This window comes from Centruroides sculpturatus, unplaced genomic scaffold (genome assembly GCF_000671375.1).
Source record: "Centruroides sculpturatus isolate CEXI.00-Female unplaced genomic scaffold, Cexi_2.0 scaffold850, whole genome shotgun sequence".
Taxonomy (NCBI): Eukaryota; Metazoa; Arthropoda; class Arachnida; order Scorpiones; family Buthidae; genus Centruroides; species Centruroides sculpturatus.
In genome coordinates this window covers 362164-385117 of record NW_019385036.1, presented here as the reverse complement: position 1 = coordinate 385117, position 22954 = coordinate 362164, and the positions used below count along the sequence as shown (strand labels likewise).

Genomic DNA, 22954 nt, shown 5'->3' with positions numbered 1-22954 from the left:
ATTCTGTATTCCTGAATGCATAAGTTAATTCTTTGTTGGAATGTCTCAGTTTTTAGTAACATAGTTTATATAACCCTGTTCAAATAAGTGTATTGGCCAAGATGATGAATTCAAAAATTTGTACTAATGGATATAATGAGATTACATCAATTTTTATGGGTATGTGTGAATGGATTGTAACTGCTGAGTGTCTTTCGCACATATTATTTTGCTTGTAAAGAAGAAACTACAAGATCAGATTTTGGGACATGGGTTGACAATAATGAGGTAGCACCCTCTAGAAGATATTCTAGGCATGATGTCTTATTGACTAAGTGACCTTTGAGTCTATATTTCAAAGAATAGCCTGGGCAAGCTGTATTTGGAGGAGAAGCAAGATTATTATCCAGTGTAGATTTAACACCAGATACTAACAAAACTAAAAGAATTATTGACCTAACTGATATAAAGGATCTATGGTAAGAGGAACAGAATTGGATTGCAGTAGAAATACATTTGTCCTGTCCACAAAATCTGATTTTTTCTTCAGAACAAACAGTTTACACTTGTCTGAAATTATTAACTTTAATTGATTTGAATGTATAAATTGTTTGGCTGCCATTAGTTGCACAAGGAAGATTGTCCTTGGTATGGTCTTTTTTAAGAAGCTGCATAAATTTTGCCAATGGTTGTAACATCCAATAAAATATGAATATTATCTTGCATCATATCTTTAGTTGCACTTAAAACCGATTATATTAACTCCTCCAACTGATTGCAAAGAACATCAAAGGGATATAAGAGAGGACAAGCAGACCACTGAGATACCAAACTAGCATTAACATCTAATTTTGATCCTCTTTGGGCTGACACATAACCCCTGAAACAGTGCAAAAGTCAACATGTACTCTTTTTGTTGGAATCTATACTCATTAACTGCATGAAACCATGTAATTTCCTAATTCTGGATATTCCTGATTACTGCTTATCTCTTTTAAAATGCTACATTAACCCTTGACACTATTAAAGATAATGTAGCAAACATGGCTTCAAGAATATAATATCACATACAAATTTATTAGTTGTATATACCAATAATTCACAGTTTATAAAAATTTACTTATAAACTTAAATGTTACTAAAGTTTTAATTAGATAAGTCTGATAATCAATCAGAGCATATATTATTATTGTTTTTTGTGTAAAACCATATTGTCTAGGATAGAACCAATTACTTTTATCATGAAAGTGGTATTATTCTTGTACATGTAAGTTTTTCAAAAATTNATATATATATATATATAAGGTGCATGTGAAAAGTTTGGTGAATAGTCTCATAGTTGAATAACCATGCTGGTTACGATGTCATGCTCATGCAGACGTGGTGAGAGACTTGCCGACTAGTGGCCCCTCGCATCGAAATCACGACAGTTAAACAGAAGTGCGCGCAACAAACGATGCAACACAGTCAGTGTGAGAAGGAGTGTCACTGTGAAATGGAGCAATGTGTGAACATCAAGTTTTGCTTCAAATTAGGCAAAATGGTGACGAAGACACATGAAATGTTAGTGAAAGTGTATGGTGTGGAAGCAGTGAGTAAAAGTGTGTTTTTGAATGGTTTAAACGCTTCAGAGACGGAAAGGAAGATGTGGACGATGAGCCGCGTTCTGGTCGACTGTCAACAAGCACAACTCCAGACAACATCAAATGAGTGTGACGGATGCTTGCAGATGATTGGCACCTGTCTTTGAGAATGATAGCAGAAGATTTGTAGATAAACAAAAACAGTGTGATCCCTTGACAGGCACTGATCATCCACAAGCATCCATCGCACTCATTTGATGTTGTCTGGAGTTGTGCTTGTTGACGGTTGACCAGAGCGTTTAAACCATTCAAAAATACACTTTTTACGCATTGCTTCCACACCATACACTTTCACTAACATTTCATGTGTCTCCGTCACCATTTTGCCTAATTTGAAGCAAAACTTGATGTTCACACATTACTTCATTTCGCAGTGACACTCCTTCTCATACTGACTGTGTTGCATCGTTTGTTGCACAGACTTCCGTTTAACTGTTGCGATTTCAATGCTAGGGGCTACTAGTTGGCAAGACTCTCACTACGTCTGTGTGAGTGCGACATCCTAACCAGCATGGTTATTCAACTATGGGACCATTCACCAAACTTTTCACACACACCTTGTATGTATGTATATATACTGCATACCAGGGCTGTGTGATGGCCGGCTGAGTGCCACGAGTAGGAGATTATAGGACAAGGCTGCTGAAGGCCTCCCAGTCAAAACTGTATGTAACCAAGGATGGGTAAATCTCAAATATGTCTGGAAGAGGAGATTGGAATAGAGGCTTGGGTAGTGCAACTGGTAATGCATCCACATAGTAAGCAGGAGTTGCAGGTTAGAGTCTTGCTCCGGGCCAATTCTTTTCTTCCAGAATATTCTAAATTATATAATAAATATTAATTTAATTATAATTATTAAATTTAATAAGAGATGGCACCTAACACATCTCTCTAGTGATAAATTATTTAATAATTAATTAAATATAATTGTGGAAAAGTAGTCTATTGTAATCCTATGATTGTTTGACTTAATATAATGTTTGTAAAATTGTTTTTGATTAATTAGCTATCATAAGCAGAATTTGTAATGCATTGGGATAATGTTGTGGCAACAAATAGAGGAAAAAATTCAATTAATCAAGGTTATCAGTATATGCAATGTGTTCTCTCTTAAGAGAGAGTTTTTTTTTAAATGAAATATGTCAGTTAAAGAGAGAGGAAAATTTTTTTGTCAGACTTTTTTATGAATTTTTTGGCTAATGATATGGTTAGAATTGTAAATAAGATTGTTTAAATACAGTGGTTCCTTGTATAACGTACGCCTCGAATAACGGACACTGCAAACAATGGACTTTCCATTTGGCAGTTATGTGAGGCGAACAACGGACTTTCTGCAAACAAGTGTGAATGATGTTTCCATTCTTTTGCCGTTGCCAATGACAATCTGCTATTTTTATAATATATTAGTATTATTAGAATATATTATTAGTATATCTGAAGTACAGAGTCCCGTTGGGATTCGGCNGTGTGGGTGTTTATATATATATATATATATATAAGGTGCATGTGAAAAGTTTGGTGAATAGTCTCATAGTTGAATAACTATGCTGGTTACGATGTCATGCTCATGCAGACGTGGTGAGAGACTTGCCGACTAGTGGCCCCTCGCATCGAAATCACGACAGTTAAACAGAAGTGCGCGCAACAAACGATGCAACACAGTCAGTGTGAGAAGGAGTGTCACTGTGAAATGGAGCAATGTGTGAACATCAAGTTTTGCTTCAAATTAGGCAAAATGGTGACGAAGACACATGAAATGTTAGTGAAAGTGTATGGTGTGGAAGCAGTGAGTAAAAGTGTGTTTTTGAATGGTTTAAACGCTTCAGAGACGGAAAGGAAGATGTGGACGATGAGCCGCATTCTGGTCGACTGTCAACAAGCACAACTCCAGACAACATCAAATGAGTGTGACAGATGCTTGCAGATGATTGGCACCTGTCTTTGAGAATGATAGCAGAAGATTTGAAGATAAACAAAAACAGTGTGATCCCTTGACAGGCACTGATCATCCACAAGCATCCATCGCACTCATTCGATGTTGTCTGGAGTTGTGCTTGTTGACGGTTGACCAGAGCGTTTAAACCATTCAAAAATACACTTTTTACGCATTGCTTCCACACCATACACTTTCACTAACATTTCATGTGTCTTCGTCACCATTTTGCCTAATTTGAAGCAAAACTTGATGTTCACACATTACTTCATTTCGCAGTGACACTCCTTCTCACACTGACTGTGTTGCATCGTTTGTTGCACAGACTTCCGTTTAACTGTTGCGATTTCAATGCTAGGGGCTACTAGTTGGCAAGACTCTCACTACGTCTGTGTGAGTGCGACATCCTAACCAGCATGGTTATTCAACTATGGGACCATTCACCAAACTTTTCACACACACCTTGTATGTATGTATATATACTGCATACCAGGGCTGTGTGATGGCCGGCTGAGTGCCACGAGTAGGAGATTATAGGACAAGGCTGCTGAAGGCCTCCCAGTCAAAACTGTATGTAACCAAGGATGGGTAAATCTCAAATATGTCTGGAAGAGGAGATTGGAATAGAGGCTTGGGTAGTGCAACTGGTAATGCATCCACATAGTAAGCAGGAGTTGCAGGTTAGAGTCTTGCTCCGGGCCAATTCTTTTCTTCCAGAATATTCTAAATTATATAATAAATATTAATTTAATTATAATTATTAAATTTAATAAGAGATGGCACCTAACACATCTCTCTAGTGATAAATTATTTAATAATTAATTAAATATAATTGTGGAAAAGTAGTCTATTGTAATCCTATGATTGTTTGACTTAATATAATGTTTGTAAAATTGTTTTTGATTAATTAGCTATCATAAGCAGAATTTGTAATGCATTGGGATAATGTTGTGGCAACAAATAGAGGAAAAAATTCAATTAATCAAGGTTATCAGTATATGCAATGTGTTCTCTCTTAAGAGAGAGTTTTTTTTTAAATGAAATATGTCAGTTAAAGAGAGAGGAAAATTTTTTTGTCAGACTTTTTTATGAATTTTTTGGCTAATGATATGGTTAGAATTGTAAATAAGATTGTTTAAATACAGTGGTTCCTTGTATAACGTACGCCTCGAATAACGGACACTGCAAACAATGGACTTTCCATTTGGCAGTTATGTGAGGCGAACAACGGACTTTCTGCAAACAAGTGTGAATGATGTTTCCATTCTTTTGCCGTTGCCAATGACAATCTGCTATTTTTATAATATATTAGTATTATTAGAATATATTATTAGTATATCTGAAGTACAGAGTCCCGTTGGGATTCGGCTTGCTCCCTTGTTTATTACGTACTGTATATCACCTCAGTGCAGGGTATTTACATTTATTCAAGTATTGTGCAAATCATGGCTTTTAAAAAAACAAAGGTTATTTCAATTTTAATAAAGCAAGAAATCATCAGGAGGAGTGAAAGTTGACATGGACTTCTTTGTCAAATGGAGAGAGGTTCAGGAGTTTACGAACACTCACTATCCAAATACAGCTCAGGCCAACAAGATCAATGATCTCTACAATGACACCCTTGCCCGTCATTTCCGACAGGTGTTGAAGAAGAGAGAGAAACAGACCACCTTGGACATGTTTTTCAAGAAGCCAGCTGCCAAAAGACAAAGGATGGAACAAGAGGAGTTGACCCTGCAAGCTCCGGTAGCTTCTCCTGAATCTGACTCTGATTAAAAAACAATAAAAAGAGACCTGCTGCAATGTGTAAAAAGTCTGTATCTGCATGAATGTGTGAAGAAAGTGTTCCTCCACCTCCTCCTTACAACATCTGACTACCAGGCATAATTGGTGACTGGTCCATTTTCATTTTTTTTTATGGTACAGTACGATTATTTTATGCTGCAGAACAAATTGTGTGTTTTAACATGTATTTCTATGGAAAAATGTGTTTCGTATAACGGACTTTTCACTTAACGGACGTGCACCTGGAACGGATTAAGTACGTTATACGAGGCACCACTGTATATTTAAATGCAACATAATATCTATCAACTGTAAGACATTTTAACAATTTTGAAATCAATTTAAAAGTGCTAATTAATAATAAGTAGATGTGAAAGAAATACTTAATAATGGTAAAATGTACTTGATAACAGGAAGTTATCAAATTGTTTAAGTTATTTAAATTTAGAATTAAAATGTGCCATGAGATTAAGGAAAGTTATTAAGTAAGAACTGTAAGTTAGTTAACTGTTTGAAGTTAGAACTGTAGTAAAATAAATTTTCCCATAACATTTTCTGAACAGTAACTGGATGAAAGAAACAGAATTTCAGCATCTTATTGGATGGCCTGACCATTACAATTCATCAGGTCTTTATATGGTAAAGAAGCTCATCTTTTGCTGAACAGGTATCATAGTAATTATTATTATTGTTATTGATACTTTCAATATTTAATATAGTTTAGGCAGTTCCATCTTAAATATTCCACTTTTCTGTTTCACTTAATTTATAATTACATTTGCAATAAAATGAAAGAAATACAAAAAAAAAAAAACAAAAAAACAAAACAAAACAAAATACTGAGACCATACCTTCTAAATTGCATATAGCTTTAAATGATGTTTTTAACAGCAACTTCAGAGACAGTGTCTTACAGTTTTACAGGTTATATGAGTTTTAAAATTATTTTTGATAATTTTATGCAGACTATTTATCACTAATATATGCATGAACTTATAGTAATTTTAATGTAAATAATTTTATTTAATTAAAATATCTATTATATATATAAAATTAATTATTTTATGCATTTGTAAACACAAATTTTCAAATTTGTTGGAAAACAGAAATCCATTTGTAATTTAAAGTGTGTTCTAATTACTAGTGTGTTCATTTCTAATTTAAAGTGTGTTCTAATACAATGGTACAGATGACAAAAATAAATAAAATTTATTAAAATAATTATTATTAATTTTCCAGAATATTGTTTAAATCTCATTAATAAGCCATTAATAAATGTTCTAAAATGGAAAAGTAATTTGAACAAAATACAGTTGACTTGCCTTAAAACAAACACCAATAAAGTGAATTCTCACTTTAAAGCAGAATTGCCCTGGCTAAACACCATTGTTACAGTGTTAATTTTCATGCAATAAAGAGAACAAAAATTTTACCAAAATTTGTTAAACTATAAATTACCTTCACAACCTCTAAGAATTAACTTTCATACCAATAAAGGTTGCTTTTTACACTTTCATGTGAACAATAAAAAGTGGTGCTGTAATAAGTATTTCATCTTGAGTAGAATAATTTTCTTCTCCTAATAAGCAAAGACTGGTTTGATCTCTGATTGTATGCAAAGTTTATTAACATCACTCCTATTTAACAAAATACTGTAAACAATTCACATACCATATATCACTGACAACAATAACAAATCTTCAATAGAGCAATTCAAACATCTGGTTTTAGTGGAGCAGTCTACTTTACTCAGAAAATAGGAGTTAAAGTTTAAGGGTGCCAATCCCTTTAAGTGGATGCTGTCCCAAGTGAACACATGCTAGTTTGCATATCAGAGTGCATAGAATGATTTTAAAATCATTTAGAACATTAAATTTCTTCAGAAAAACAAATTAATTTTATTTAACTTTATTTAGTAAATTAATTCAAAATATTATAATTTAGAGATTTTGATCACTATTACACCTTAACTCCCTAAAGTATACAAACTTGACCATGGAAATTGTCAATAAGCTGTTTCTGTAGCAATTTGTATTAATGCAAGTTGACTGTATTTGAAAAGATAGAACAAAAGTCTGATTGGATAGTAGTAGTAATACTCACTGCAGCTGTTTCCAAATGAAAAAATTTTTTATATCACTTTAAAACTATGACCTCTAAATCTGGGAAAGAAAGTCATTGTCCTTACAATTGATGGCAGTATTTTTTCAACAGGCTTTACTTATATCTATTTCCAAATTCTTGAGATGGGTCTTCTTCCTTGTATGTTCCTTGTATCTTCCTTCTTCCTTGTATCTTCCTTGTATGTTCCTTGTTATATGTGCATTGTCAAGGGATACTTGTACCTGATTGTCTGTGACAAAAGTCGTTAAGACTATGTTGCTGAGGACCTTCTCAAGTCTTCCATCAAGAAGAGTCTCACCACCATTGCCTTAGCAGCTTTTGTGACTGACAACCAGGTGCAAGTATCCCTTGACAATACACAAATACATCATACCAGGGAGAAGACACAACCCAAGAATTTGGAGAAACTAAGATATACAAGGTATTCCTTAAGAATATATTGTGCAATCATATTAGAAAATTTTGCCAGATGTGATCCATCATGCACTGAAGCAATGGAAATTTTGTTGTCTTCAATGTCTGTTACACCAACACTTTGAACAGATTTTGTGATTATATGTTTTATATTGTATTGTTATGGGACACTTTGTATATATATAGCCTGTAAAAAAACTGCCATCAATTTTAAGGATAATGCTCTCCCAGTATGGAGATCATATTTCGAAGTCATATAAAAATTATTTTCATTTGTAAAAGATTGCAGTGAATATCACTCTCTCATCCAATCAGATGTTTGTTCTATCCCTTTGAATATTTTGTTTGAATCTTTGTGCTCATCAAAAAATTTTTATTTTAAAAATATAATTTCTTCTAGGATGGGAAGGTGGAGATGAATGGCTCAGATCACAGTTCAAAGCATATTTAATGAGTTTATTAAGAACATCTGCTTCAGAAGGTACTGTACATTATATTTGGATTTTTTATGAATTATAACTTTAATAGATGTATAAAGCATTTCTCATTATAAAAATATTTGTAAAAAATTATCTTTATGGATTATGGTAGAGCATTGATTATCTGAAACATTTAGGATAGGACAATTTTGGATAACTGATCACACTTGGTAGAGAGAGAATAAAAAAGTAATAATAATAATAATTTTATGTTAAAGTATTTAATTCTAATACAGTAGTAAACAAAAATAATAAATACAAATTGTAAGGCATACAAATAAGAAATAAAAAATTGTATAATTATTAAAAACAAGCACTATTTTTTTTATTGCAATCTACAGTGTGTTATTATTATTATGCGAGTACTGTGTAGTGTTATGTGAATACAGTATTAGTAGTATTATTATTATTAAAAATAAAGTACAGTACTCACATAATTATTTATTTCAGTTCTTGTTTTGGAAGAAATCATTTCTTCCAAAAAAGAACTGAAATATGTAAATATGAAAAACAATGAAAAAATAAAATCAAATAATAACTATAAATATAGCAGGACAGAAAGTTTTATTTAATCTAACATGATGTTAGATTAAATTTCTCTCTTGCTATAGTTATTATTTGTTTTTATTTTTTCATTACTAATTTTCTATTTTGTTTCAGTTACTAAGTTTTAAAGTTGAATAATGTTAACCATCAATTGCTATTTAACACTTTCTAGCTAAATAATAAATGGAATTTCATATTACTAATTTTCGGTTTAAATATGCCTAAAATACCGTGTTTCCCCAAAAATAAGACATCTGCAGAAAATAAGACCTAGCACAGATTTTGCTGAATTGCGAAATATAAGACCTCTCCCTGAAAGTAAGACCTAGCGAAGTTTTCTTTAGTCCTAACGGTCATTGACAGATGGTTGAAAGTGGCCGTTGGCTTTTTGAAAGTACAGCCACTGATTCGTCAGCAGACAATTACGCCACATGGCATGATTTGCATATGACTACGGCTTGGGAATCACAGATTTGCATAACATTACGGCTGGTGATGGCTAATTGGTCGGCCGGGAATCACGCCACATGACATTTGCATAGTGCTACAGTTCAGTAAGCACTAATCGGTCATCGAGTCCGATGTTGACGCTATAAAAAGGCAACAGTTCGACACACTGGATATACGTCACTCTCGTCTAAGTTCGACTTGGGAATTTTTTTGTTCAATAATAAATGTGAATTCTTCTTCCTGGAAAAAATAAGACATTTCCTGAAAATAAGACCTAGCGCATTTTTCAGAGCAAAAATTAATATAAGACACTGCCTTATTTTCGGGGAAACACGGTATAGATATTAAATAATAAACTACTAATATTTTTGTAAACAGACTTTAGTAGATACATGAGTTAAGCAAAATTTATTTTTTTATCAACATGTTCAATGTGCAAATCAGCAATGAATAAAAGAACACTGTCAAATTGACACAGCATGCTAGTCTCCATTTCTGTTGGAGAATGGCTAGATGTTGAATTGCAAATGATTGGTAACTAATTAAAGGATTTTTTTTTTTCGCTAGGTTTTTTTCTGATCAGGTTAATTATTTTAGATTATGAATAATTATAACTTGGTAAAGATTTTATTAAAAATTAATTTTATTGTAATTACTGGATTGAAGATTTTTAACATTTGAGTTTTATATTGTTTTTGTAGTTGTAATGTATTTTTTTTTTTTCTCTCTTGAATTTTGTACTTTGAAACCTGAGACAGATTTATGAAATAAACCAAACACATTTGTTCATTAAACCCATTTTCCGGAAAGGGGGGAATGATTTAGGCTTTACAAAGTTTTTTTTTTCTTTTCTTTTCAGTCAGAAGTTCTAGTACTGGCATTAATAATTTAATAAAGTTATTTTAATATTTTACAAACTCTGAGGCAAGAGTAATTTATTTAAAGTTTTTGGACCTTGCATCATGAGTCATGACAATCAAGCAAGCCAGGGATTTAACAGAATTAGAAAGAAAAAACGAAGTATAAGAGTGCAATAAATGTATAACTCCTACACGCACATCGGGTTGTATAATAAAAATTCCACTTACTTAAGCCTGTAACCGATGTGAAATAGTAAAACTCTAAAGCACAAACATTTTCTGAACACCTTCCGTGTTCCTCCTCAGGTATTCTAGCTGGATTTTTTTATTCTTTGTGCTTTACAGCTTTACCGTTTCACATCGGTTACAGGCTTAAGTAAGTGGAATTTTTATTGTGCAATAAATGATTGCAAGGTCCAAAACTTGGTCCATTTACTTGGTGTAAATGTTTTTCCTTTAAGTTTTTTAATCAATTGAGGTTTAACATAACCCCAAACATAAAATATAACAAAACAAACAAAACAGAAAATAAATAAAAATTTAAGTTATATTTCGTTAGTTATATTAAGATCTCTTGCTTATCTCAGTGAGAGTTGAAAAGTTGCTTCAGGTTGCATTTCTGTCAAGCTGTTTCTAATGCACAGTGAACTATTCAATGCATTAGAATATTTTCTATTTGTACTGTAATAAGTAAAACCTAATACTAGTGTTGGTAATGAGATAGCTCAATAGTGGGCTTACAGAAGATTACTGATAATCATTATGATGTAAAAACTATTTTTTCAGATTAGTTTTTATAAAGTTGATTTTGGTTATTTAAATATTTAGATAATTGATGCTATACTGTATCTGTATACATGTGTACTTGTTAATAACTTTATATTAAATATTTATCTTATGTTCATATAAAATATAGCAATTAAAAATATATCCAATCCTAATGTAATACCCACCATCTGTTCTAGTTTGTTTGGTGTTATGAAAGGGTAGTACTATATCAAAAAATGCACTGTAACCATTTCACTTGTGAATTGCCTACATGATATTGTAGATATTAGTTTTTTTGCAGAATTTTTTTTTCATAACAAAACAGATTCAAAACATGCCCTGTCCAACTTTCCATAACTTAAAAAATAAGGATCACCCTCTTGTGTAGTTGCTTTTTTTCACCAAAATTAATTCCTGTTAAACTGATTATAAGTCAATTTGTTTTGTTTGATCTGTTTTTGTTTATTTGTTAGTAAATTTCTGAGATTATTTTTTTCTAATCAAATATTTCTTTTTAGAAATCCATGGGATTTTAATATTTCTATAATTGTAACATTTACATAAAAAGTATTATATTCAAATTTTTAATAAATTTTGATAATTTCATAAATAATCTCATTAATAACTCTCATTTTCACTATAATAGAATTTTGTTGTAAAACTTAAGAATAGCCAATGCTAGATACGATGAAAATGCTTAAAATTACATTAAAAATTTATTTAATTCAAAGTAATAATGCTGGAACAACTAACATCAAAACCATACCATTCATACTTTTCCAGTCTGTGTTTATTTAACATCAAAAAACAAACATTTTTGGTTTATTGACAAACATGCTTCAGGTTTAGCATTAGCATTTGAAAAATACGGCATTTTGAAATTCCACAGTCAAATGCATTCTATGATAATGTTTAAATTTAAAATATTCAATCTGTAAAAAATAAGTATATTTTAAATTATTGAATATAAGTAAGCAACTATGGTGCCCTAATAATTTGCATTTTCTCTGTATAAAGCTGCCTCTTGTTTCTAGAGGGTTATCAAAGGAGGACTTCCAGGCACCAGAAAGGGAATCAGTGTCTTTATAATTAATACATTCATTTTTTTAAATATTGCTTTGTAGATCTCCAGTATTTTGAGTGAATGCTGCTCATCCAAGACTAGTTTTATAATCTTAGCTTTGTTAGTACTGTGGACCCCCAGGCTCTGTTGCAAACTGTGGTTGTTGGTTTATTATTGTTAATATCTTATTTGTGTTTCTTGAGCCTGTGTTGTAACAATTTATTAATGGTACCTACATACACACAGGGTTCCTATGCACCTGGAAAGTCAGGGAAAATCAGGGAAAGTCAGGGATTTTTATTAGTGTTTGGAAAAAGTCATGGAAAGTCAGGGAATTTGTCGAAAATTGTCAAAAAGTCAGGAAATTTGTCAAAAAGTCAGGTAATTTGTCTCCTTAATTGCATCGTTGATCTCGTTTGCTGAATATGGATGACCAATCATAGCCATCTGCAGGCGGCAAGAAGTACTGCTGCAATCTTTAATAAGAAAATACACCAGAATCCATTTTGAAATGGTTTTTTTCACCATTCTGAAGCCATATAATTTTACAGTTGTGGATTAATAACAGGATAAACTAGTTTTATGTAATAGTGTTTAATTTTTAATTTTAATAATTCAGCGATTATAAAAAGATGAAATTGTTTATTAGAATAAAAAAATAACCAATTAAAAATTTGTTTGCAAACTTTTAAAAGTTGAAATCGTAATTTATTAGAATGTTCACTTCAAAATAGCTAAATAAATCAGTAAAAATCTGATTTTTACATTTAAAACATAACAACATAAAATATTATAAATAGTTACCCGACGTTTACAGTAAAATACTGGCGCTGACTTGTTGTTGGCACAAGCTTTTTATATTTGTTGTTACGATTTTCCTTGAATGTACTGTACTGCAAGCATATTTTCCCTCTCTCTTCCGTTTTTTTCCGCAACTTCGATACATAGTTTAATAATTAGTTAACTGAAATGACATTGGGTAACAAATATCACTGATTTTGGCAAATTTAGGGCTTAAAAACTGGCAAGATTGATCATGCTTGTAATAAATATTCTGTAGTTATATTTTCGAAAATCAACAGGTAATCCGATAGTTTAACCAATGTTAACTTGCTTATAATTAAAATTTAAAAATTAAAAAGCTGTAAATTTAAAAAAAAATAATTACATTACTAAAAAATTAAAATAAATTTGATTATTTTTTGTGCGAAACAACACCAAAACAATTTTTATAGTTATGTTGCAAAAGAAAGAGATTTGTAGTTACGATTCTCTGCGCTGAACTTCTATATTTTAATAACGTATAATTGTAATTTCGTTTGTTGTTTATTTCTGTATTTATTTTATTTTATAAGTTTTAAGAATCCCAATTTTCGTAATACTATGACTTCATAGGAATACAAGTGTGAGGTTCCGGAATTGTCCGGAACTAAAATAGAAAAACGTAAAATAATTTAATTATTAGAGAAAAAAAGGAATGAACAGAAATTTTTTATAGAAACTTGAGGAATAGTCTAGACCCGTGTTTCTCAACCGCCGGTCCGCAACTCTAATCTGACCGGTCCGCGAAAACTTTAAAAATATATATTTAACCTGTCATGCATTGTTCCAAAATAGGAAATATGTGGATTATTAATCCATTTATTGATAGCAAACTAATAGATTGAACGACTTTGAACACGAAAAACTAATTAAATTAAGGATTTAAAACATTGTTTGAATCAATGTCCATAACACAGTTTTGGATTAAAGTTAAATCTGAATATCCAGTTTTACATGAAAAGGCAGTTAGTATGTTACTATCTTTTTCATCAACATACTTATGTGAATCAACGTTTCAACAATGGTAATGATAAAATTGAAACAACGAAATTATTACAGTGTTAGCTCTATCTCACGCCTTGCAGTTACCACCTTAAATCCAAGAATTGATGATCTTACTAGCAAAAAAGAAAAGCAGCAATCATATTGATTTGCATACTAATGTACTGGTAAATAACAAATATTTATTGCTCAATGTAGTTTGCAGTTCTTTTTACAACAGAGAATTTTTTTCAATTAAAAATAATATTGTCACCAGTCCGCTTAAAAAAAGCAGATATTTTCTGGTCTGCGATGAGTTTTGGGTTGAGAAACACTGGTCTAGACCATCCTTTCTCAAAGTGGGCAATAACGCCCCTTTGTGGGCGCTGGAGGCTTTCATGGGTGCAGTAGAAGGCTCAGTGATTAAATATGAGTTTTATTTCTTCTCATCGAAACATTCTTTGATCTCAGAAATAGGATATGGGTCACACCCTATCTATCCTATCCATATAATAATGCATGTTTAAACATTATATTTGCAATAACTGTTTTTAAGATATGCAACAGATGGTAATGTAAAAAGGTTAAGTTAAAAGTTAAATTAAAAAATATAGGGGCACTAGATTATTTTTTAAATCTCAAAGTGGGCAGTGGTCGAAATAAGTTTGAGAACCTGTGGTCTAGACAATGCAGCTCCCAAGATCAATCATTTGGATTGGAGTCGGATTTTCCATTGTTTGAAATGAAAATAAATACACTTGAGGAGAAAAGGCTAAAACTACATTAATATAATAGTTTTTGTGTTTTGTGAATTGTAATTCATTTTTTATTTTCTAATTATCTGTATTTTGAAAAAAGAGGATTAATACTAAGAAGTTTCTCTGTATTTTGATTGTCCATTTTGTAAAAAAATAAAAAGATTTTACAATAAATTAGATGCATTTGTTAGAGAAGCTATAGTATAAACTTACACCTATTCCTCTTTATGTACACTACAACCATTGATTTTTTTACGTAGGAAAAATGCTTTATTTAAAAATTTTTAAATTTAACTTTTTGTTAAAATTACGTTGCTGTTTAAAAAAAGTTACTCTTTTTCTTGAAAAATTGATTTTAAAATTATGTGTTTCTAAGTCAAGAGTTCATTTTAAGCACAGTACAGTACTATTTGTTTATCAAAGAATACTGTTTGTTGATTATTTTATTTTATTACCTTGTATTTACTAGATTTACATACAAATAATAATGATAAATGATGATAAAATAAAAAGCTTGTGTTTTGTTTGTAAATTGCTTATTTTTTCATTACATTGAAGTTGTGGATTCTATCAAACATTTTTCTACAGGATGTATGTACTGTATTTTTTTAACATGGCAGTCTTTGAAGCATAACAACTGTGCAAAAAGAGGGCTAGATGTACTCAATGTTAACAGTAAATGCTGTTTTTTTATGTTGATATTCCACACTAAAAAATGTGAGGGTCAGGGAATTTGGACAAAGTTGGTCAGGGAAAGTCAGGGAATTCAAAACAGAAATTTGAGTAGGAACCCTGTACACAAGTTGACATTTAAATCTTTCATCTGTTATTGGTGTAACCATGGGGTTGGCACCTCTTCAATGCCACATCCGAATTACATCCCTGTGTCCTGGTTAACAGACACAGGAGCCATGATGGTGATTAAAAAATTATTTTTGTTTGAGTTCGTTACATGAGAGGTTGCGTATGTAGGCGATCGGATTCCAGATGAAAGAGGTTGGCTAGACTGCGAGATGGTAGTGAGTCACTCTGATATCAGTTAAATAAACAAATCTTCATTTAAGGAAACAATTTACATGATATATATATTGTGCTATAGTGAAATAAACAGACCTTACATGAAATTGTGTTTCTCCTACAGTGTAGCAACACAGCAACCCAATATCTAGACATAGATATTACTCTCTAAAACTGGTTGTTCTACAAACCTGATTATCATCCATTATTTATACCATTGAAGTCATATATCTCCTTTACTTATAAAGTAACAGCATTCAGGGCTTTAATCAGAAGAGCATACATCTTTGCTTGGACATCATGAACACTGTAGCAGAGCTCAAAAGTATAGAAAAATAGCTACAGCACGTGAGTACAGTAAAAAAACTGATACAGAATCAGACAAGTAGAATAATTCAATTTATGAACCATCTACTCCTGGAAAATACAACACACATTCACCTGATACATCAAATAGGCAAATAACTGTGGATTATGACCATAGACTCTCATCCATTTACAAGCAGATAGCTAAATATTTGGAAGCTAAACTTTGCTTTTGGAGAAACCCCACAGTGTACAAGTTGCTATGTAACAGTAAACTATAACAATGCACCATAAGGATGATATAAACTATAACAATGCACCATACTCCATTCAAATAACAGATGAAAGATTCAAATGTCAACTTATGTGCATAGGTACAACAAATAGATTGTTACAATACAGGCTCAAGTAACACAAATAAGATATTAACACTCTAGAAACAAGGGGCAGCTTTATACAGCAAATTATTGGGGCCAGTAGGTGCTTAATTATATTCAATAATAATTTAGTGATATATTTAAGTTACACTTTGTAATTTAAAATATACTTATTTTTATGGATTGAATATTTTAAATTTAAACATTAACATCATAGAATACACTTGACTGTGAAATTTCAAAATGTTATATTTTTCAAATGCTAATGGTAAACCTGAAGCATGTTTGTGAATAAACCAAAAATGTTTGTTTGTNTAACCGAAATCATTGATCAAATTGTAGCAAATGATCCATATTTTGAAGAGTGCAAAAGCAAGACGAGGCATTTTAAATGTGATCTTTAGCTACCGACATTTGCTTAACATAAGAAAAAAATCAAGAATTTCAGAAGAGCCAGGACTTTCATCACAAAAATGAAATTTACATTTCTGTGTGCACGTTTATGTGTTATTTAACATATATTATTGTGCAAATTAATATAAAAATAACTTAAAATTAAAGTAAAATCTGTTTATTTTTGGTCACGTGTCCCCCTTTCCCTGTTTACTCTGTGTTAAAAGTGCCTTGTTTAATGCTGTTTCGTTTAGTGCTTTGTCATCTAGGAATGTATTCCCTGCATTAAGTGGGGTCTTACTGTATACTTATTTTTATGGATTGAATATTTTAAATTTAAACATTAACATCATAGAATACACTTGACTGTGAAATTTCAAAATGTTATATTTTTCAAATGCTAATGGTAAACCTGAAGCATGTTTGTGAATAAACCAAAAATGTTTGTTTGTTGATCTTAAATAAACCCAGACTGGAAAAGTATGAAAGGTGTGGTTTTGATGAAAAATTTATTTATTTTATTATAAAAAAAAATGTGTTGTTATTTTTTAATCATAGGAAGCAAAGAATATGAAACTTTTAATCCATCTTTTATGAATGCCTGGAAAACCACTCATAATTATAAAATATGGAGTAGTATCATGCATCCTGGTATTTTTGAAGTTAATCCAGGGTAATGTATTAATTTGTGTAATTTATAAACTTGACCTTTTAATAATGATCAAAACAGTATAATTTCTAGCTTTCAAAAATTAAATCTTACAACAACAATAGGATTTATTCAAGGAATCTTTAAATTTTATTCAGTTTAATTTTCTGAGAAGTAGGTTTCTCCATTTTCAGAATCAAAAGTAAATATAGTTATTATATTATTTTACTTTTGATTCTGAAAATGGAGAAAGTTTTCTCTTAGACTAATTATTTCTACATAGTTTTAAATATTTCTCGAAGTTATTTGCTTAGTTTAAGATATCAAATTGAGTGTATATATGGATACTCTAGAGCAACGGTTCTCAACGTTCTTAAGGCCATAAGGCCGTGTGTGCGGGGGCATTGTCGTGATGAAGGAACCAGTCACCTGATCGCCAAAGTTTTGGGCATTTCCTACACACATCCTCTCGCAGATGTCTTAACACTTTTTTGGTGGATTTTTTCAATGTTTTCATCGTTTCGAGATGTTGAAGGACTCCCAGAACTTCACAAAATTACAGTAAGAGAAACACAACACTACGCTCAAACGTAAACCTACAAACTGACACCGTTTGGACAGCTGTTTCGAGAAGGTCTCTACTAACCCCATGTAACGGGAGAACTCTCTATTATGTCTACGAATGACAGCGTGCTCTCAGTTCGGTTTTTTGGGCCCCCCTCGTATATTTTGAGATTTGTTTGATTTCTTAATATTATTTTTTGAACTCTTATGACAATATTATTTCTTTGATCTTGCTGATATAATCTGTTACAAATATTCAAATGTGCAAAACATTCATTTTTAAGTTAAATTCAGTGAAAATGCAAACAACTAAAACAATTATTTCTTTGGCTGTATTGTCTAAATGTAGCATTCAATTATTAGTGCTACAGTCTCCATTTGCCTCTAGCAGAGTCTAACTCATAGCTTTTAATACCAGTTTTTGATCCATGTGTTCCACCTACAGACAAAAATTTGTTTAAGAAAACCACAATTTAAGTCATAGCTGTGGCTTAGACCTCATTTCTGCAATTGGCTGAAAGCATTTAAAAAGAAACTAGCATTTAAAATTTTTTAAAATAATTACATTTTTATAGTGTAAACTATATTCTTACATGGTATGACAATCTAATTTCCAGAATGGCCATCTAGTGTTGCCTGTAGTGTAGCAGTGTGGGTAGAATCACATGCCTATGCATGTCTGAACATGTTTTAACTAGTACATACATTGTCAAATAAATACCAGGAATTGTCCATTTCAAAAGCCTGTATAAAAGATATGAAAACAAAATTTTTGCTGTAAGTTGGTACCAGTATACTTAATTGTCATTTGAATATGTTTATAAATTATATATAAATGACGCTATGTTTATAGTGTCATTTGTCAACCAGTTTATTTACAACTGTTGGTATTGTCATTGAACATGTGTGTGTTTTGCAATTTTTAAACTGGACAAAAACATTGAACAAAGAGTTTGTCTAAAATTTTGTGTTACCAATGAAATTTTTTGTGCTGAATCATTGAAAATGTTGCAGATGGTGAAGTTGGCTTTATTCAAAATATATGCATATGAGTGATTGATACAAAGCATTTAAAAATGGCTGAGAAATAGTGGAAGACTTGCCTCATTCTGGTTAACCTTTAACCTTCAACTGACAAAAACATCAACAAAGTGAAAGAAATTATGATGGAAAATCGTCATTCAAGATTGAGAGAGATGGCTCAGAATCTAAACGTGTCTCACAAATCCGTTTGCACCATTTTAGTTCCTATTTTGAGCTGAGACATATTGCAGCACAACTTGTTCTGAAGGAGCTGAATTTTCTTCAAAAAGAGCACTGGAAAAAGGTTTCCAAAGATGTGAAACACATCATAACATGTGAAGAGATGTAGGTTTATGAGTTTGACATGCAAACCAGCCAACAAACTTTGGAATGGCACTTCGAGAATGAGTCAAAACCAAATAAACCATGTCGAGGTCACTCAAAAATCAGTCCATGGTTTATTGTTGACTTTGACATGGTTTATTTGTTGACTGTTTTCTTTGACTGTCATGATGTTGTCCACTCGGAATTTCTTCCAGAGGGGCAAACAGTCAAAAAACAATATTAACTGGGCGTTATAAGGCATTTGAGAGAGAATTTTCACTGAAAAAGGTCAGATTTGTGGAAGAATAATTCTTGGATGTTAGTGGCTATGTTTGGATAACGCATCCAAGAAATAGCCACAAGACACGGTTATGGGCCAAGATTAATTCAGAACCTTGCATTTGCCTATTCATCGCAAGTATATAATAATGACAATGATAGCTCACGCACGAACAACTCCAATAAGGTTCAGTCATTAGCTGTGGTTGAATATAACCACCACCTTGATCCGATTTACAGAGAAATTGCTGCATGTACGAACAAGAGAATTGCATATAGGAGGCGTAGTACCATTTATGACATTCTGCGCAACTGCAAAAATGCGCAGAATGTCATAAACAAAAGATTGGCTCCAGGGGTATATTCTGTCCCACTAAGGGACCTTGTATATATTGGCTCCTCGATACGCTCTCTAGATAAGAGTATATGCGAACACAAATATGACATCAATCATAACAGATGCACCACTGCCCTATCTACTTATGCATCCACCCCTCACATAAATGCGGACTTGCATAACGCGTGAGTCATTAAACTTTCATACAGAAGGGAACACATACGAACGCTAGAAACTCTGGAAATATATAAAGCAGGATTACGCAATAACTGCATCAACTATAAGGATACAATTAATATTTCTTCAGCTTGGAAGTTTATTTTGGAAGGAGAAGACCCCCACAACTATAATTAATGTATTTTCATGTGTATGTAAATTCAATGCTTGATATGCAGGCGCATAATGAGTTGAGTTTGTTCCAAAACTTTTAAATCTTTAAGCACAACGGCTTTTAGAATCTCGGAACGTTTTGTGGTTAATTCAGAATCAGTGGAGAGACACTCAGATGAAAACATATTAAACTGGTTAAGGTATCTTCCTTTAATCTGTGAATTAATGTACAAAAGTCTTTACATAGCAGTAGGACGAGCGTCCGCACGTGTCGACAGACAGTAGTTCTAACAAAGGAACAGGTTAAGACAAAGGGTCATAAAACCTTTTGTTTGGTTATTGGGTAGGTCCCTCTAGTGGGTCAAATTGGTATGCGTCGAGAGTATCGACACGTTTAACCTGAAGAAGGCCAAAGAATATGGTCGAAAACGTTTGTTTTTTCAAATAATTTTTTTACTGGTCAATCAAAACTTCATTGTGATTATATTTTTTATATATATTGTACCAGTACCTGGTGAAGAAGAACCTTTACACAATAATATTTGAATGATGATGCCAGAAGTGGACAGCCAAAAACACAGGACAGATGCAAATATGGGCAATGTGTGAGCTTTGGTGCAATCAGACAGATGATTAAATGTGCAGTTAATAGCAGAGGAACTACATTTGAATATAGAAATAGTAAAGATTTTAACATTGGATAATCATGTAAAAAATTTTTGCAGTTTGTCTTGAATTTTGACAAATGCATAGAAACAGCACACACACACAAACAATTAATGTTTGTAATTGATCTTTCTGCAGATGAAAATATGTTCAACAAGGATATTATAAGTAACATGGTATTTCCAGTGTAACTCAGAAACAAAATGCATGTAATGAAAAACATCACATTTGCCAGATCAAAAAACAGCATGCATTGTGCTAACAGTTCATGCATTTCTCTAATCACAAGATGATAATCCATTACAAATTCACTGAACAAGGGCAAACAGTCAACTAACAATGCTATTTAAAATTGCTGGAAAAGTTAGGTCTTTTCTTTAATCAAAAATTCCATGAGCTATGGCCTTACAAATGGATCATCCATCATAATGCCTCAAGTCATGATGCATTCAGTGTTCACAATTTCCTGATGAAATCAATTATCAAGTTGGATCACAAGGGACTAAAGTCATGTAACCTAGTTATCTGACTTAGTCCCTTGTGATCCAACTTGATTTCTGGTTGTGATTTCTGGCTCTTCCCAAAAATAAAAATCACCATAAAAGGATAAAATTTTCAATATTTTTTACAACTAGCATCATGTGCCTAAGAAACTATTTCAGAAACAGAGTTCCAGGTATGTTTCCAACAATGGCAGCAGCAGTCTCATTAAATGCATAGTTCTGGAAGGGGATTACTTTGCAAGTAACAGTTGTTGTTAGTGCAGAGATATGGTACATGCACATTTTTTCTACAGGTGCATTTTGGAAATTAAATTGCCTTAGCTTGTAAATCTATAAATGTTCTTGTTTGCTTAATTTTCTCTCTCTCTATTTTCAATTCTTTGATTATATTTTAGAGTAATAAAATTGTTATTTTGCCTAATAATGTAATTCAAAATTTTTTCAGGCATCCATTTCAGGGTCAAATGAGCATGGCTGATATGAAACTAAGAATATTTCAGTAAGTTGTTATTAAATATCATAAAATCATATAGATTACTATTTATGAAATTTGATAATATGCTGAATTCATAATATAACTGAATAATATGAATAAAATAGAACATAAAGACAAATTTTCAACTATTATCTGGCTTTTTTTTTCTTGTTAAGTGAATATTTATTATGTAAATTAGAAAAAATAGATAAGAATTTATATGATTGACTTCTTACAGAAAGATGAAATTATACAATTGAAAGAGAATATCTAGTATCATGGCCTCCACATCCTACAACAGGCCCCCAGAGCAGGATCATTGTCAAGCCCATTCCTCTCTTCATTTGAATCCGAGACTTTAGTGGTGTGAGGCGAGAGACCTAACCACTCAGCCCCATGGCGGCTTCGGGATATGATAAGGCAGCTAAATGACAAAAAATATATAAACCACAACTATACCCAGCAGAAAATAATTAAATATGCAGTCAACACCTTATCCTTCTCTGAGAGATTATTTTTATTAAAACAGACGTTTTCAATCCATTCATTGGATCATCTTCAGGTTAAATAGAACACTTCATAAATAGAACAACACATTTAAATATTCAAAAATACAAATAAACCGATAACATAAAAATAAATAATACTTGTAAATAATACAAATATTCAAAATAAATAACATAATACCAATACTAAATATTAATATCGCCTGCCAAACTATATAGAGCTTACTATGTATCATACTAAATTTCATGCGCTTTTTTTTAAGCTTTTAACCGCAAACTTTCAAGCAGAAGGAAGACCCTCCGCATCCCTTGCGTTAATACATTTTTCTTCAAGTTTGCTTCTATAGATTTCTATCTTTTCAGCTGTTCTTGCCAAAGCCGGCGAGTGTATCTGTTTCAGGATTTCGGCTTTATCCCAATGTACCAATGAACCTTCTGCCTGCGCCATCTGGGCCAATACTGTCGCATTAGAACCTTTTCTGATATCATATTTGTGTTCTTTGATCCTTAAACCTAGGTTCCTAGTTGTAACCCCTACATATTCTTTCTTAATTCCTAAAAGCTGGTTCTCGTAGGGAATCTTGTACACACCCGCCTTAT

General features: G+C 32.0%; 1 protein-coding gene across 1 annotated transcript in view; it reads left to right on the top strand.

Annotated features, from left to right (window-relative positions):
- Window positions 1–4139: 4139 nt before the first annotated feature.
- LOC111633721 (late secretory pathway protein AVL9 homolog) overlaps window positions 4140–22954 on the top strand; it is a 30900-nt gene continuing 12085 nt past the window's right edge. The window contains exons 1-4 of the mRNA XM_023378332.1: window positions 4140–4218; window positions 8279–8359; window positions 17257–17371; window positions 21819–21872. Coding sequence (XP_023234100.1) covers window positions 4140–4218; window positions 8279–8359; window positions 17257–17371; window positions 21819–21872 — 329 coding nt within the window. The remainder of the gene's footprint in view (window positions 4219–8278; window positions 8360–17256; window positions 17372–21818; window positions 21873–22954) is intronic.